A 16,745-nucleotide genomic window follows, 5' to 3' on the forward strand; every position below is an offset into this window, starting at 1 on the left:
TTTTATTCTCCTTATATTATATATTACAAGGGTTGGAAAATTAAATCAGGGATAGATTAGAGATTCAACTTCCCTTCTTTCTTTGAATGTAAGGTGACTCTAGATTTGAACCCCTAACAAGTAAAATTATGGTTTTCTGAGTTATCTATTTCTAATCCTTTCTAAATGTGTTTATATAGTTCAATTGTTTGTGTTTAGATAGTTATATTACAAATATTTGATATTTTGCAATACAATTTCTCTAGAGATGACATCTTTATTATTATTTATTTTTTGAAAAGCCAAGACAAATTTTATTAAAAAGGATCATGGTTTTGAGCACAAGGTGTGTCAAACACATCTCCACATATGCCAAAAAACCTTCTCTAAAAGCAGTTCTTCACCCCCTAACACTACTAAACCGAGCCTACAAAAAATCAGAACAGCAAAATTTGTTGCTTTATCTGGCAGCACCACTTTATCTGGATGCAAGAATCTACACAGAAAGCATATACTTTCATCTGATACTTTAACAAGTCAAAACGAAACTGCATCTTTATTATTATTTAATAGAAAACTTCCAAAATCTATCTGAATATAGCAATGACTTAATGGCTTGTGCATCTGGACGTCTGCTATATATGGAAGAGAACCATTCTGAATGAGAAAACATATGTTTTAAATTATCCTCCTGCATCACTATAGATCTCAAGGAAAGGAAATTAGTGAGAAATCTAGAAATTTTTGGCCTGATTAATTCCTTCCCTCTTGTGAACTTTCTCATTATATTCAATATCCAAGCATGACTATAAGTGTACTGTGTGTTTGTCTTTGCCTCTTCCAGGACTGTGCTTATCCAATCTTGTCTACCAATATCCTCTAACATCTTATCAATACAATAAGCAACACAAGAAGACCAAAACAAAAAACTATACCTCGCTATGAGAAGCCTTCCAGCACAAACATAACCAGCACTAGCATCTATTATAACCTGAACAACATTTTCAACACCAACTTCCAGCACAACTGACTCCAGAAGCTCAAACAAATAAGCACTATCATCTTCATGACCTGAAACATCAACTTAATTCAAGAACAACGTTCCATTTGGGCATGCAATAGAAAACACAGCAAGTGATCCAGTCCTACCATCAGACCAGTTATCACATAAGACTGTGCATCCTGTTTCTTTCCCCTCATCTCTGTATTTTTTGTAATCACTGTGAATATCAGCTTTCACTTTTTCCAAAAGAGTAGATCTTAATTTCTCATAACTTGGTGCTTTATAGCCTACCCCACACTGAGCTACAGCATCCACCATATCCTGATAATACATGGATTTAGCAGCACTAAAAGGAATAGAGTTGTGGAAGAAAAATATGGCAAGTTTTTCTATCAGCATCATCCTGCTTTTGCTTTTGTTGCTTTTGGTTTCACCATATTATATAATTAGTTAATAGGGAGGAGGAGGGGGAATGAATCCAAAGACACAATTGCTGAGTTTTTCTCATCTGATTTGGGTTGGTCCAGGGAGTTCACACTTTCAATTTTTATACTAAAAATATTTCTCTATTCCTGCAGCTGTATCTGACTATCTGGTAACAAAGTTACATATCGAACCCTCCAACCTAACATGTACGTTCACTCATCATTTATCACAAGCATAACTGAAGATTTCTAGGAACAGTTTTTTACTAAAATGTTAATATCAAACCAAACAAATATAACCAAAGGGTTTAATTATTTTTTTAACTGATAACTTATATAGTAGAAATAGATTACTAAATTGATTTGAGAATGAGAATAGATTCAAGAACACCATTTACTCACTCTGCAGTTTCTAAAACAGGATTCCATCCTTCGTATCAAATACTACATGGAACAATCACATCTATCCAATTTCAGAGATAACATAATCACTAAACAATCCGAGAACCAAATAAACGACGCAACATCATAAAATGAATCAAGTTAGAGTAATAACAATGTTTAGCAAGCAGAAAAGAAGATAAATTATAATATGATAGTGAACATGTGGAAAAAAAGAAGAAAAAAAGATTGGTCTCCACAAAAACTCTATTTTCCTTGAATAATACATACCTTAATTTTGGTTTCCCACCATTCATCACTAGAAGCAATGGTTTTCTTCTTCTCATCTCAATCAAGACCTGTGTCCTTCCCAATAAGCTTAGCCCATAATTGCCATTCTTTTTTAAAGAATTCCACCAATTTCTGAATTGTTTATATTCATATCTCAAATTTGTTGCCTTATTGGACTTTTCTGTAATATTTGCCCATCCAAGCTTAGTGAAATGGTTGTGAGGTTTATTTCGAGCATTCACCTTTTCTATGCACACTTTCAACATAATCTCAGTATTTTTATCACACCATTTTGCTTTCTTTCTTTTCACAAGAAATTTGATTGAGAAACATTTCACAAGCTTAATGAAATAAACAAAAGCATAACTCTAATTCATAACAATTCAAAATTTAATGAGAAGAAAAAGAAATTATTGAAGAATTAGTTAATCTGTGATGTTCACAATTGTGAATATATCTGTAAGGAAATTTTACATAAAAGATGTAAGAGACAAAAGGAAAGAAATATAAAAAAAGAAGGGTTGTTTCATTACTTCAAAGAATATAATAGAGGGTAAAAGACAGTGATGAAAGAGTGATTTGTGGTGGTGTAGCCTAAAAGGCAACGAGGCACAAAAATATGGCAACAAGATGTTTGCGACTTTGTGAGAGAAATTGAGGACAAAGGGTTTAAGTATGTGTGTGTCTGTGTTTGTCTGTTGCGAGAATAACAAAGTAAAACAATAATAATAATTACAATAGTGATAAATTTATTTACCACCAAGTTGGATCGGAGATCAAGTTCTATTAGTTGAAATCGTAACCTAAATTGAATAGTTCAAGTTGTTTATTTCACCAATGAGAGATGACTTGCAAACTTGTTCAAACCAAGTCTTTTAATATATTCGGGTTGGATTAATGTTAGGTTGTCCAACCCATATTACCCCTAATTTGAATAATAGAATAGTTCAATTTAATATTTTATGGTAATTTCACACATTAATTTTGTTATGGATAAAATACACATGTGATACATAATAAAATTTTGTCATATTAGAGCGATTTTGATGGATTATCGTTTTAAAGAGTTTTATTGTGTCAACTAATTATAAAATACATAAATTATGACTTTTAAATAATTATTATAAAATTTAACAATTTTAGTATTATTATTATTATATATAAAAATTCATAATTGGATAATAGATAAAAATATTTATACTTTGAATCTATTTTATTTATTCTACTATTATGGATCATTTATCTTATTGAAATTATTTTTCATTGTTTTGTTCCATTCTCAATCGTTTAATTTTACACCAAATGCCAATAATATATTTATTATTTATATAATAACATTAAACCAATTAAAAATATTGCTTACCTATTTGTGAATCTATTATATCATTTCCTATATTGTGAATTTGAGTCTTCTTTTATAAATACGAGGTTTTTTTTGTTATATTCTTTCTTTTTGTGACATGCGATTCTACTATTATTTAATACTCTTACATTTATATTATTAAAAAAAATCAAATCATTAATCATTCTCAAATTTTTCTTTACACTAGAATATTTTGTATTAAAAAAATTATGCTAAGTTTTTATATTTTTAAATCTCAAGATTAATTACTGTAATTTTTATTTTTAAATTAAAAATATTTTTTTTGCTCAAATCTTTAATTTTTTATATTCCAAAATTATTTTTTATTTATTTCTAATTTTACTCTTTTTTTTCCTACAGTTGATTTATATATATATATATATATATATATATTAACTCCAATGTAGAAACTCACATAGCAATGCAATACTTACTACTTATTCATTAAGAAATTAATTGATGAATTTTTAAACACTAATAGAAAAAGGATCGGTATTTGACGTTCTAGATTCAGTAGATCGATTCCAATTACAGTTGATGTATTAAATTTTTTTCTGCCAAAAAATAAAACAAAATAACAATGCAACTACAATTTTCTCATGATATATATATATATATATATATATAAAGTTAGATACATAACCAAAAGCAAAACCAACACTCCAAATTAATTGGTCCAAATCATAGAATACCCTATGGATTGCCTCGATCATTTCCTTATAGAGTTATACTCCTTAGTGCAGGCAATGCAAGCAACCCAAAAACTGGAAAAATTGATGATGTTTACAATTGTTATGAAATGCAGATAATTTTCCCACCCACCTCAAACATCCTGAAGCTAGTTCGTCCCTCCTCTAGTTCCCTATAGAGATATTTTATCATTTTATTGAGGGAGAGAGATTATTCATAACTTTCAATCTAATACTTAATTTATTACAGCAATAAGTATTGAATACAAAATTATATTCAAACTAACACGCCTCGAATCCATCCGCAGCCGCAGGTGGTGGATTGTGCTTAATTAATTTCAAATTTCAAACAATGCATCAAAATTTAGTTGGAAAGAGATACTATTTTATAGCACACATGTTGAGTAAAAATATATAATCATTATCCATATGGTTTTAAAACAGAAGTCTTAGTTGCATGAATAATACATATATATGTCTCTCTCCATATCATTCAAACGATACAACAAAAAAGGAATTGCTGGCAAATGAATTATATTCTCATACAATCCATATCTGTAAATTCTTTGAAGCCTTTGGAACATCGAATAACAAGCTTGCACGTTCATGGCGCTCTATTTCCAACATTTCATTACCCTCTTCCTTCGCTAGATTGATAATAAGTTTCTCCAAGACACAGCCAACTTGGATCAGATAGAAGCACAAACGCAATTCATTCTTGCTCGCTCGGGATCCATTTATCTCCACCACCTTTAGATTGTCTTTTACGCATTCAAAAATTGCGTATTGGTCACAACAGAATTTCGCAAAGTCGAAAGGATAGGGCTTAACATGTTCCTGAAATATACACAACCATATATTATATATATAAAACATATCAACACATGTTCCATAGAGTCGTATATATAATAAAATCAAAAGTAATTGACTCACATCATAGATTTTTCCTTGGCCTATGTCCAACGTGAGTTTCTCCAAATAAACACAACTGCTAAGAAGCAACACAAATCCAAACAGTTCTTGATTATCCAAATCAGTATTCACGAGCAAATGCCTCACCTCCATATCGTGCTGCATACGCATCTGTTCTTCTCCAGTAGGAAGAGCCTTTTTTTTTTTGCCATGCATTTAAAAATGAAAACAAATACTTAAAAAAAATAATCTAGTTTCTAACAATACCAAAGAAAAAGAAATAAAACATCTTATCAATTATTTCTTCCTTTCTCTCTTAATTTGTAGACAACACCAAGTTATACCCGAAAAAATTTTCATTATTTTCAGCATCTTTTGATTTCCTTCCTATCATTTTCTTTCTTCCACCCCATCCATACTAAACTAAACTGGGTGGATGTTAATTCATATATTTCCCATTTAAAAAAGAGAAAGAAAAGTACGTACCTGAAGTAAGAAACTGCAAACTGTAAGAACACGAACACCACTGAGATCGAGTAATAATTGACAAAGTTCATCCCCATATTCTTCAAATTTGGGCATAGGAGTGAAGTCCAGTTGTGCTTCTTGTACGACCTCAGGGAGTGCTTTTACTTCAAAAATCCCCAATTTTCCAGAATATTTGAGAAACTTAAGATTTGGCGCCCTCAAATCCACGTAATCAGAGATGACAAAATGACACTTATCTATGACCAATCTTCTTAATCCAACTTCTTGAGTACGCATATCAAAATGTTCCAAATTCCAACATTTCTTCATACTCAAGTTCTCAAGTTTCCCAAGAGTGGATAATAGAGTCTTAACAGTGTTAGTACTCATTTCAATCCACCCAAAAGAAACATCCTTGAGTTCCACAAGGTTGCACATATCAGGCATGGCAAAACCACAAGCATACAACTCCAAAGCCTCAAGGGATGCATGCCTGTAAACATGGTTTGGCAATTGAAACAAAGCATCATGATGGTCATTATCATCATCCTCATTCTCCTCCCATGTTGGGTCAGAGAAATCAAGCCTTAACTCTTTAACCCCACGCTCAGTAGCAAATGCAACACAACGTTCTATAATGTCAGCACAACTTTCAGGGTTTGAAACCTTGAGAGAAAACTTGTCCACTGTGTTGATGCCACGGTAGTTGTCCATGAAGTGGGTGATGAAGTCGAAGAAAAGTGTCCTTCTCTGTAATTGTTTGGTGGCATCAGTTTCAGGAGGGTTAAGAAAGAAGAGTTCGTTGAACTCTATGTTCTTTGTTGAAAGCCAAATTTTCGACCACCTCTTGGACAAGATGCTTGTCCTTACAGCCTCTTTAAATGGAAGAAACGAAACGATTGTGATTAAAACAATTTCAGGCAGCAAAGAGGTCTTGTCTGCTTTCCTTCTTATCCATGCCATGGCTATATATGTATGAATGAATGAATTGTAAGAAATCGAAGGCAAAAGTGAGCAAGTGCAACTTTTTGGAGGACGCGTTTCAACAGAATTTTGGTGAGGCCTTGTCTCCTGCAAAATCAAAATTACACAAGACTTGTATTAGTTTTCTCATATTATTGGATAAAATGCTCTGGATCATGTTAAATGAAACATGTTCAGGAGGATAAATCTTTCTCATAGGAAACATTGAAGGTATTTAATTATTATTTTTAACTAAATAGCTATTATGTCTTCCCAAAGAATTATGTTTCTATATCTATATTACATAATATTATATTTAGAATTGATTTTTTTAAAACATTGTACTGATTCTATCTTAATAAATCCATTTTAAAAATCAACAATTTAAGGATATCATGTGAGAGTAGTATTTTATTATGAGAAATAAGAGGATTAAATAGTTGTTCTTAAATTCAAATAGAAAGTCCAGATTTGATTGTTAATTAAAACTACACTTACATTCAATTTTGATTTTCAATCTTTTGGTGTATCTAATTTTTTAGTCCTTCACACACTAATTAAGAAACTAAAAAAAAAATATTTTTACTCTATCACTTGTTTATTATAAGGAAAAAAAAAACGTATTACTCATACATGACATTGACATCTTACATGACACTCACGTACCTAAAACTCATACTGGTGTATGTATTGTTCAAGACCCATAAAATATATGTGACATCTTACATGACACTCAGATACATGTGTTAGATCCTCTATCCTTACCAGTCATGCTCCCCAACTAACAAGTCATCTCTAACCTAGTAATATTTGAATATATTTAAATATATTTATCTATTGGCAGTATTTACAAAGTCACACATTACCTGCAATGTATGATTATCTTCTAGTATCATTTATAAGCTACAGTTTATCTCTAACATCATCTACAAGCTCCCCCCCAACTATTATATACAAGCCGATCCTCTTGACAAAGGGACCTATTAAAGTCGACATGTGAAGTCTAGGAGCCCTCTTCTACCACGTCCACCCTAACGTGTGCTAAATCTAGATTTTGCTAAGAATAGTGTACATCAATCAATTGACTAAGTTCTTAAACCCCAAATGTGAAAGCATCATTGAAGATACATGGGGCACAATTAAACTTAGATCGATGAAGATCGATGCACTTGAAAATACAAATTTGATATGACATAGGGGAATTGTGCCTAATTTTTGAAGAACACAAGTGATGTCATTTTAATTCACTCTAAATTAAACCAAATTAAATCTAACAAGAAATATCAAATCAAATTCAAATCAAACCAAACCTAAATGTAAGTTTACCCATAATTGTTGACATAAGTCATGAAATACAACTCAAAATAAGTCAAACACAACAACTATCAACCTAAAATCATTGATTTTGAATTATAGGTTTGAATATACCAGAAGAAGGATGAAAACCTAGATGCGGATGAAATTAGGGCTTTGTTGTGCAGGAGTACAAAGGGATGTGAATTTTGACAGATAAATCATAAAAGATAAAAGGGGTCTTGGTGGCCTTGCCTATGATGTGAGATGGCAAAAAAGAAAAAAATATGGTGACAAGATATCTGAGTTTGGGAAAGAGGATTTTAGGACAAAGGGTTTGAGTGTGTAGATGTCTTTGTGTGCTGTAAGAATAAGAAGTAAAATAATTAAAAATAAATATATTGACCACCAAAGTCAGGTCAGTGTCAAGTTCTAGAATATTGAGGACCGAAATTGATTGGGTTAAGTTGTTTAATCTCACGGTCCTATTTAGAAGATTTAATAGGAATGGTAAAACGAGTTGAATCCTTTCTGTTAACTCGTTTTGATCTTTTTCTAGCTAGCTAAGTTGAAATTTTCAAACCTTCAACCTGTTCCGTTTTGGTTGGTTCAAAAATTGATTGAGAAAAAAGTGAAACAAACCAATCAGTCAACCCTTTTTTATTAAAAAACAATTTAATATTTATTTTGGTATGTATTTATTAATTGTTAATTAATTTACTTTTTGTCTAAATAAATTATTATTTAAAATTTAAGGTAATACATTTAATTTTTTTAGTAAGTATTTATTATTTAATATTTATAAAAGATAAAATTAATTAACATATATTTGTAACTTATTTTTTTTAATATTTTAATTTTGACATATCAATTATCCAATCCGATAAAGATTGGATCAAACTGACACACTTTGAATCATACATGAAACTTGGGACGACCAACATGCTTTCCCACCCTTAAGACTCAGTCTATAATATTTTAAATTAATTATTTTTATATTAGGAATGTTCTCGTTGGAAAAAACAATATATTGACAACAGGAGTGGAAAGTATTAATAACAAAAGATAGTTCTGAAAATAATTATAAATTTAAGATAAATTTATTGTTATCAAGTAAATTAATTATTAATATTAAATTTGTTGATGATTATACAAAATTTCTAAATTTATTGTTAACTTTAATTTGATGGGATTCATCTTCTCATCTGCATAGGAGAAAGAAAAAGGTAATTCAATATATTTTAATAAAAAATAATTAATACACAAGATCAGAATTGAAATAAATCTTAATTATAAAAAAAAATTCAAAACATATATAAATAAGAACGAAGAGAATATTTCAAATGACCAACAAACCCTGTCAAATACATTAGAATTGGATTAGATAAGGTTAACTAGATTCATCAAGTTTCTCCGTCACATGTTTCTTCTGATCTGCATAGCAACACATTGCAATCGAATATATTATGTGGAAACTCAATAAGTAGTTTAATAATTTGGTTACGGATAAAATACACATTTTGCACATAATTATATTTTATTAGATACTCGTGTTGAATTTCTACACAATAAAATTAAAGTTTAATTTTGACGCATTATTTGTGTAAATTGTTTTATCGTGTTAACTAATTAGAAAATGTATAAATTATGAATTTAAAAATAAATATAAAAGTCAATAATTTTATCATTTAAAGTAATTTATAATTTAGTGACAATATAAAAAATTTTAAACATTCAATGTATTTTAAGTGAATTCATAAAATTATTTTATTTTTGTATAGATCATTTAATTTGTCCAATGTCAACTGTTTGTCATTATTTTATTTCATTTTCATTAATTTGATACCAAACGTGTCATAATAAATTTAGTATTTATAGAAAACATTAAACCAATTATTACATATTGCTTACTTACTATGAATCTATATATCAATTCCTATATTGTGAATTTGAGTCTTCTTCTATAAATATGAGCTTTTTATTATATAAAATTTGTTCTAACATGCGATTCTACTATTATTTAATATACTTATATTTATATTATTAAAAAATTCTCAAATTATTAATTATTTTCAATTTTTATTCAGACTAGAATATTTTATATTAAAAATATTTTATGATAAGTTTTTAAATTTTTAAGTCTCATGTTTAATTACTTAAATTTTTTTTCTCTTTGAATAAAATTCTTTAAAATATGTTTTCTTTTAAATAGCATTGCAATTAAAATTCTTCCATAATATACCAATAGTGATTTGGACTCAAATACAGAAACAATATAAAACTGTATCTCATTAATATTGCTTATTGGATCAAGTTAATGAAAACATATAAAAAGGATAAAAATACTTGATCGCTTGATAATTGAATAACGCATCTAAGAATATTGGTAATGATAGTTAGGCATCCAAAGCAAGGCTTATGATCAAGTGAGGATTCTTCGTGTGCCTGTTAAGATAATAAAATAAAACAAGGTAAACAAATATGATAAATAAACATAATTAAAATATAAATACAAACTTGATTAGAAAATAAATTTACCTTTATTTATAGTTCATGTGAAGACATTTTCTCATATTCCTTCATGATGATTTTTTTTTTTTTTTTGAAAAGGCAAAAGGAACCATCTATATAGGTAACTAGTCAAGAGGCTACAAGCTGTAACCAAGACATGCATAAACAACAAATTACAAAGTATTTAAAAAAGATAGTAATAAGAGCAACTCTCCAAACCCAGAAACAGGTCCAAAGAACTGATCTAAGTACCATAATAAACCAGAAATAAACGAAAACCTAGAATGGATGATCATGAGGAAATTATCACCACCAAATAGCATCAAACTTCCTATTCTGTGAATCATCATCGACTGAGCTTCGAACTAAAACTTCCTTCCTCGAGAAAACCAACTGCTGCACAGAATTCCTCACTAAATATATACTGCAATTGCAGGACCTTAATCATATCCACACTCACGCACCATCTCTCCACTCCCCCAACTGAGCAACACTACACTTCCTACACACCTTATGTAAGTACATTGATTAGAAAGAACGAATCTAGTAAATTTCAGAAGCTCAATTCATCAATCTCATTATTAACATAGATACTTTTTTTATCCATACATAGGTATCTAACTTAAGTATCAGAAAATTTATAACAACTCACCTACACTACCCAATCATTTGAATTAGACTCCTTAATTCTAACATTCAGTCTTCTTTCTTGAATAACCATATACCACCTTTTATTATATGAATCGGTAATATAAAACATGTGTACATCATAATTACTTCTTTTATTATCTCATGAGATTTAAAACATATGTACATCACAATTATTACTTTTATAATCTCATGAGATTTAAGGTTGATTCGATAATTGAAAAAGAATGAAGAAAAAAAGAAGGAAGGAGAAATATTGAATACTCCCCACTAACATTTGCCCATAATAAAAAAAAACTTTTTTTTATAATCTTCAATCAAGTTACCTTTAATGTCTGGTTGTGTCTCAAAGAAAATTGTTTTTGAAGAAAAAAAAACCCGTGAAAAACCAAGGAAAAATAATAGTAAGTTAAAATAAAATACTAATTTATTTTTGTAAATAAAGGATATACAAAAAAAATAGGATGTTAAAAAAATAAAAACAGATCCAATCCCAATTATTTTAAATTAAATTGGAATGGATCAAATAATTTTTCTTTTCAAGATGAATCTAATCTAATCCGTGAACATTTATTTAGAATAGGTTAAAATCATAATCATAGTATATATCATGTTTTTTTTCTCTAAAATTTCATTCCAAAAAATATCTTTAAGAAAACTTCAAAAGTCCAAAATAACCCTGAAAGTGTGCTATTTTTAGCTGGTACACAACCTAATGGAAATCTGAGAAAAATAATTCATGGAAGGCTAGGTGGGGGTAAAGATTAAGGTTGTGTTTGGTTGCAAAGACCAAAATAAGTTACCAAAAGATGGAGATGGGAAGATTTCGATTGGTTTATGTGATTTTGAAGAAAGTATATAAATTTATATATAAAAAACTCCATGTTGTAGTAAAATCAATTTTTTTTGTCTACGAAATAAAAATTTTAATTTTCTTTGACACAAAATATTATTTTTCTCAAAGCAAGCAATACAATACATCATTTTATATCTCTTATTTCTATTTATCCTATTTTTGTCATCAAACCAAATACACCATAAATGAATGAGCATCAGAAAATGGCGTCACAGGAGGACGTGGGCACCTGCTTCTGCTTTATTTTAATAAACAAATGACATGATATAATGAGCCTGACATACTCCGTAAATGGCGGTTAATACCTAGTAAAAACACTGCCATTTTTAATATGTGAACCACACCATATAGATGAAAGCAATTTATTATTACTATCATGTCATCTATTTTGATCCACTTAATTTGTGGACCCCATGGAACAGGTGGAAGTAATAAAATCCGATGTGCCTCAGATACTCACTGTTTTTTCCACAGAACAATCTTAAAATAATATTTTCAACAAATCAAGTGTTCCAAAAAACAAGACAAAGCATTCCCATCATTATATGAGATTTTTATAAAACAAATATAGTAAACACAGCAAATGATAGTAACACATATTTTTAATACTATTATCTTTCATATATTTTCTTCCTATTAATTGATATTTATGTAGTCATGTGTCAATTTCATTCCTTGTTTAATAATTTTTATTCCAAGCTAATAAGACACCTGTAGTTTTGACTAAATGGGCACTTAGCTTGACAAATTTTGCTGATTCAGTTAAAAAGAAAAAGCCATTTACAAAGGAAAAAGTGCATTTATAATGAATAAATCAGCCACGCATATAATAGTAAAAATATATCTCAGCCAAAGTATATTGTAAATTTTAGTAGAATAGAATCACGGTATAATTTAAAGGAAAAAACACATGCACAATACTTTTATGTTATTTTTATTTTTTTTCTAAATAACTGCGTCATTCTCAATTAATAAAAATTCTAATTTTAATTAAAAAATAATTTGATATGCGCTGCATGTAAACTTTGTAGTAATTAATATCTGTGTATTGTACATAATAAATATTTATTTTATATACTTAAATTTATTATAAATAAATATCTTTAATGTATAAATTATATTGTTAAATTAATATTTTTTATCATAATATAATATTAGTCTTAACCAATGATGTTTTTCTTTTAAATAATTATTAAAATTTAATTCAGATTAATTTAAAAGAAAATATATTAAAAATGAAATTTTAAAAAGATCAAATATATAAAATATAAAAATTTAAAAGATGAAAAAGTTAATTAATTACAGTATAATACGTGCTTCCGATAAAAAAAATATAAAAAGTATATAAAAAACTGAAAGTCTATTCCTCACTATGTACAGTACTCCGCAATTTCCGCAATTTGTAAGTTGCGAGCATTGAGAGTACATCTAATTTAATTATTTTATATTTGTTTTTTTATTGGTATGAAACATGCAAGAGGAGATTAATTACAAGAGTTTAATCATCGTTCATTTAGAATAATCTTATATTTAATTATAAATTATTGTTTGAATTATTTTAAAATAATTATTTTAAAAATTAATAAATTTATTAATAATTTGTGATGGAATGAAGTAAAACTTTTTATTGTAATAATCCTCTTTCTGATAGTAAAATTAGTATCGAAAAGTAGATTCAAATGAAGCTGAAATAAATATACATAAAAAAGAATTCACCAAAAAAATATATACATACAAAAGAGGTTATCCCATCTCTCCTCGTTATTTTTGCTGTCCTCTTTTGAATCATGACGCTCTTATCCTCTCACCTACTTGTCTTCTCCGCCGTCCACCACCGTGCGCCGCCGACCACCACCACCCGGAACAGCCCAACAACAAACCACACTGTGCGGTTTCTGTGTTCTCCCGGCGTGCCGCCAGCTGTCCGCTTGGATCAAAGGTTGCCGCGCTTTGTTGTCCCCGGCGCCGGAGCAGAAGATCTGCTCTACAATGCCGGAGCCACCGTCGGCGTTCTTGGCGGCGGTTACGCCCTCGTCCGTGCCTTTGACGAACTCACTCGGAGAAACATCCTCCAACAGGTACAACTATATATATATAGTTTCTTCAATGCTTGCATGCACTTACACAGTTTCCAAAACTGAATCTGTTTTCCAAGTTTTATTTGGATAAATTTTTTCTTGAACAATTATAAGGAAAAATAAATACAAAATAAAATAAATCTAATTTTATTTTTCGTGATCTAAAATTAACTTATATGACACTGTTTCTATAAACTAGTTTAGTATCGTACGCACGTATGCACGGGTAAGTCTTGAAAATTGGTAGTATAATTATTTTCGTATAATTGTAACACTAGATAGTAGTACGATGTACTTAACCGGAAACTAAGTAAATAAGAACAAAAATAAATATGATTAAAAAGATTTATGATCAACACGTCTAAATTGAATTGAAGGTTTACCATAATAAAACAAATATTATACAAGATTCACTTCATTAACAAAGTCATAATATTAAAGATATTATTCGTAACAAGAGCACATCCACAAAATAAAGTTAAATTAATTTTAGTTTACAAGAAAATCACAATTCATTTTATTTTTATATATATTTTTTCTTCAAATATTTGTGAAGAAATTACTCTAATCATACTCTACTAACAATGACTAATTCAAGTGATTAGGACTTCGACTCCTTAAGCATGTGATTAAGACTTTGAATCCGACGGGTGCATATAGAGAAATCATTAATCATTGTTGGGAGGTGATTAGTTCCCCTATGACTGGCATTGAAATTGTTGTGGCAGTCATTCCAATCGAAATTTAAGTATAAGTAACAAAATGTATCCTTTTGCAAACCTAGGATGTTTATCTGCTGGTTTCAATTTGTGTTTTGGTTCTTGTTTTTTGATTTGTGTGTTGGTGCTAGGCTATGATGTGACTGACTCACTGGGTTTGCGAAAATTGATTGGGCAGGGTCTGAGCAGAAAGCTGGTCCATATATTATCTGGCTTGCTTTTTCTGGTTTCTTGGCCTATTTTCAGGTACCCCATTTTATGTTTCATACGAGGAAGGTGTGTGAACTGCAATGCATTGATTGCTGCTGCTGCTGCTGCTTTGTTTGAATGTTTTGATGTTAATGCTAGGATAGCAACTCCCCTAAGGCTCGCTACTTTGCCGCTTTTGTTCCTCTCGTCAATTGCTTGAGGCTTTTGGTCAATGGTCTCTCACTGGCTTCTGATGAGGGACTCATCAAATCCGTCACCAGAGAAGGAGATCCACTGTAAATAAATGTCTTCATTCTATTTTTGTCAACTTGGTTTGGTTTTATTTGCTCATGGGAGGTGTTGTTCAAAAACTGCAAATTTTGGTCTGTCTGGGCATTAAATGTTCATTCATGTGCCTGCAGAGAATTGCTAAGGGGTCCCCTTTATTATGTTCTGATACTGATTTTATCTGCTCTTGTGTTCTGGCGTGAGTCTCCAATTGGTGTGATCTCCTTGGCAATGATGTGTGCAGGGGATGGTAATATAACAATAAATACACACTTTCCTCTCTATATTCCTATCTAATATATGATTTTTCTGCTTTGTTTATTCAGCGTTGAACTTGATGGTTTTGCAGGCATAGCTGATATCATTGGTAGAAGATATGGGTCCATGAAGATTCCCTACAATGAACATAAGAGTTTAGCCGGTAGCATGTCTATGCTTGTCTTTGGATTCTTGGTTTCAATAGGGTGTGTTACAATCTTATCCAACTTTTCAACACAACTTTCCGTTTTTTACACATAAGGAAATTGGCTTATTGATCAGCTTCAGTCTTATTCCTATCTTTATGGCAGGATATATGAACTAAATTTACATGTAAAATGGGAAAATATTTTGTTTCAAGTAGATTTGATTTGACGTGATGCTTTTGATATTATTATTATTGCTTGTAGGATGCTCTACTACTATTCAGTTTTAGGACATGTGCAGTTGGATTGGGCAAGCACTCTGCCCAGAGTTGCTTTTATTTCTTTCGTGGCAACATTGGTGGAGTCTCTTCCCATTACTAAGGTAGTAGATGACAACATTTCTGTTCCACTAGCTACCATGGCAGTGGCATTTTTCACTTTCCATCATTAACTCTTAGGAGTCTACCTAGTTCCCCTGTAATGTCTTACTTGCCTTCCCTATCCAATTTTTTCCTGCTAGTGCGACAATATGAAATTTAGTTTGTTCCTTGTAAAGAAATTAGTGAAAATTTTATAGCATAAAGAATGGGTCAAGTATTTTGTTGTGTTGGTGTTTTAATTAACACGATAAATATCTGTTGTTTTTTTTATTGGTATAGGATTTGTAAGAATTTAGCACACAAAATTATAATAAAAAACGCACGGTAGTCTAACACAATTGATACCTAGTCTCCTCGAAAATTACTTCCAAACCCAAGAATTGGATCCAAACTAGTGGCTTAAAATAAGACTAATTATTATGATTGGTGTACGAAAGCAGATTTTTCATGGCAGGGAATTGATTGTGCAATGGCAATTTTGCATTTGTCTCGTCCCGTTTGGACTCAGTCCCTCCAAAGTGGGGTCTTGGAATATACTCCAAATATCCTTTCTATGCTAAATTTTACCATTAAACTTTTATTATATTGTGAATTTTATCATTAAGTTTTTGTTTTTTACAAATTTTAGTACCAACTTTATAATTTTGTAAATTTTACCTAATTCGATTTTGGTCAAATTCAAAATCAAATTCAATCAAATTTGATCGGTTGATTCGGTTCGATTTTCATAATTTTTTTTTTGAAACTCAGTCTAATTCAGCTCATTCGATTTGGTTTAGTTCAGATCAATGAATCATCCATTTAAATTTGATCTTTTTTTCTTAGAACTAATATTTTATATTATGATTTATTCAAATATCTAATACAATTAACACAATATTATCAAATGTCTGAAAGTAGTAAAA

At 30.0% G+C, this 16,745-nt stretch overlaps 3 protein-coding genes across 5 annotated transcripts; 1 reads left to right on the top strand and 2 right to left on the bottom strand.

The window, feature by feature from the left end:
- Positions 1-4,566: 4,566 nt before the first annotated feature.
- On the bottom strand, positions 4,567-5,197 carry LOC114370331 (putative F-box/LRR-repeat protein At5g54820). The gene is made up of 2 exons (XM_028327643.1): positions 5,065-5,197; positions 4,567-4,968 (listed from the first exon to the last, which is right to left on the bottom strand). Exons 1-2 carry the CDS (start codon positions 5,194-5,196, stop codon positions 4,672-4,674), a joined length of 429 nt encoding a protein of 142 aa, XP_028183444.1. The 5' UTR covers position 5,197; the 3' UTR covers positions 4,567-4,671.
- A 305-nt stretch (positions 5,198-5,502) lies between these two features.
- LOC114371802 (putative F-box/LRR-repeat protein At5g54820) lies at positions 5,503-8,140 on the bottom strand. The gene is made up of 2 exons (XM_028329132.1): positions 7,903-8,140; positions 5,503-6,582 (listed from the first exon to the last, which is right to left on the bottom strand). Exon 2 carries the CDS (start codon positions 6,472-6,474, stop codon positions 5,503-5,505), a length of 972 nt encoding a protein of 323 aa, XP_028184933.1. The 5' UTR covers positions 6,475-6,582; positions 7,903-8,140.
- Positions 8,141-13,511: 5,371 nt separating this feature from the next.
- LOC114372480 (probable phytol kinase 1, chloroplastic) lies at positions 13,512-16,108 on the top strand. 3 transcript variants are annotated; one of them, XM_028330051.1, is made up of 6 exons: positions 13,512-13,860; positions 14,758-14,825; positions 14,933-15,064; positions 15,191-15,306; positions 15,406-15,520; positions 15,725-16,108. In XM_028330051.1, exons 1-6 carry the CDS (start codon positions 13,570-13,572, stop codon positions 15,909-15,911), a joined length of 909 nt encoding a protein of 302 aa, XP_028185852.1. In that variant the 5' UTR covers positions 13,512-13,569; the 3' UTR covers positions 15,912-16,108. The 3 variants fall into 3 exon arrangements, with proteins under 3 accessions (XP_028185852.1, XP_028185853.1, XP_028185854.1); XM_028330052.1 differs by having other exon boundaries at positions 13,727-13,860; positions 14,466-14,825; positions 15,725-16,043; XM_028330053.1 differs by having other exon boundaries at positions 13,747-13,860; positions 14,459-14,825; positions 15,725-16,043.
- The last annotated feature ends 637 nt before the right edge of the window (positions 16,109-16,745 follow it).

The sequence above is a fragment of the Glycine soja genome, chromosome 10 (genome assembly GCF_004193775.1).
Source record: "Glycine soja cultivar W05 chromosome 10, ASM419377v2, whole genome shotgun sequence".
NCBI lineage: Eukaryota > Viridiplantae > Streptophyta > Magnoliopsida > Fabales > Fabaceae > Glycine > Glycine soja.

Bases quoted from the DNA above. Each gene is read 5' to 3' on its own strand.
- LOC114370331 (XM_028327643.1), bottom strand. From the start codon at position 5,196: ATGGAGGTGAGGCATTTGCTCGTGAATACTGATTTGGATAATCAAGAA. The intron at 4,969-5,064 runs GTGAGTCAATTA...TGTATATTTCAG, and splicing joins GCCAAGGAAAAATCTATGAT to GAACATGTTAAGCCCTATCC.
- LOC114372480 (XM_028330051.1), top strand. From the start codon at position 13,570: ATGACGCTCTTATCCTCTCACCTACTTGTCTTCTCCGCCGTCCACCAC. The intron at 13,861-14,757 runs GTACAACTATAT...TTGATTGGGCAG, and splicing joins GGAGAAACATCCTCCAACAG to GGTCTGAGCAGAAAGCTGGT. The intron at 15,307-15,405 runs GTAATATAACAA...ATGGTTTTGCAG, and splicing joins AATGATGTGTGCAGGGGATG to GCATAGCTGATATCATTGGT.
- LOC114371802 (XM_028329132.1), bottom strand. From the start codon at position 6,474: ATGGCATGGATAAGAAGGAAAGCAGACAAGACCTCTTTGCTGCCTGAA.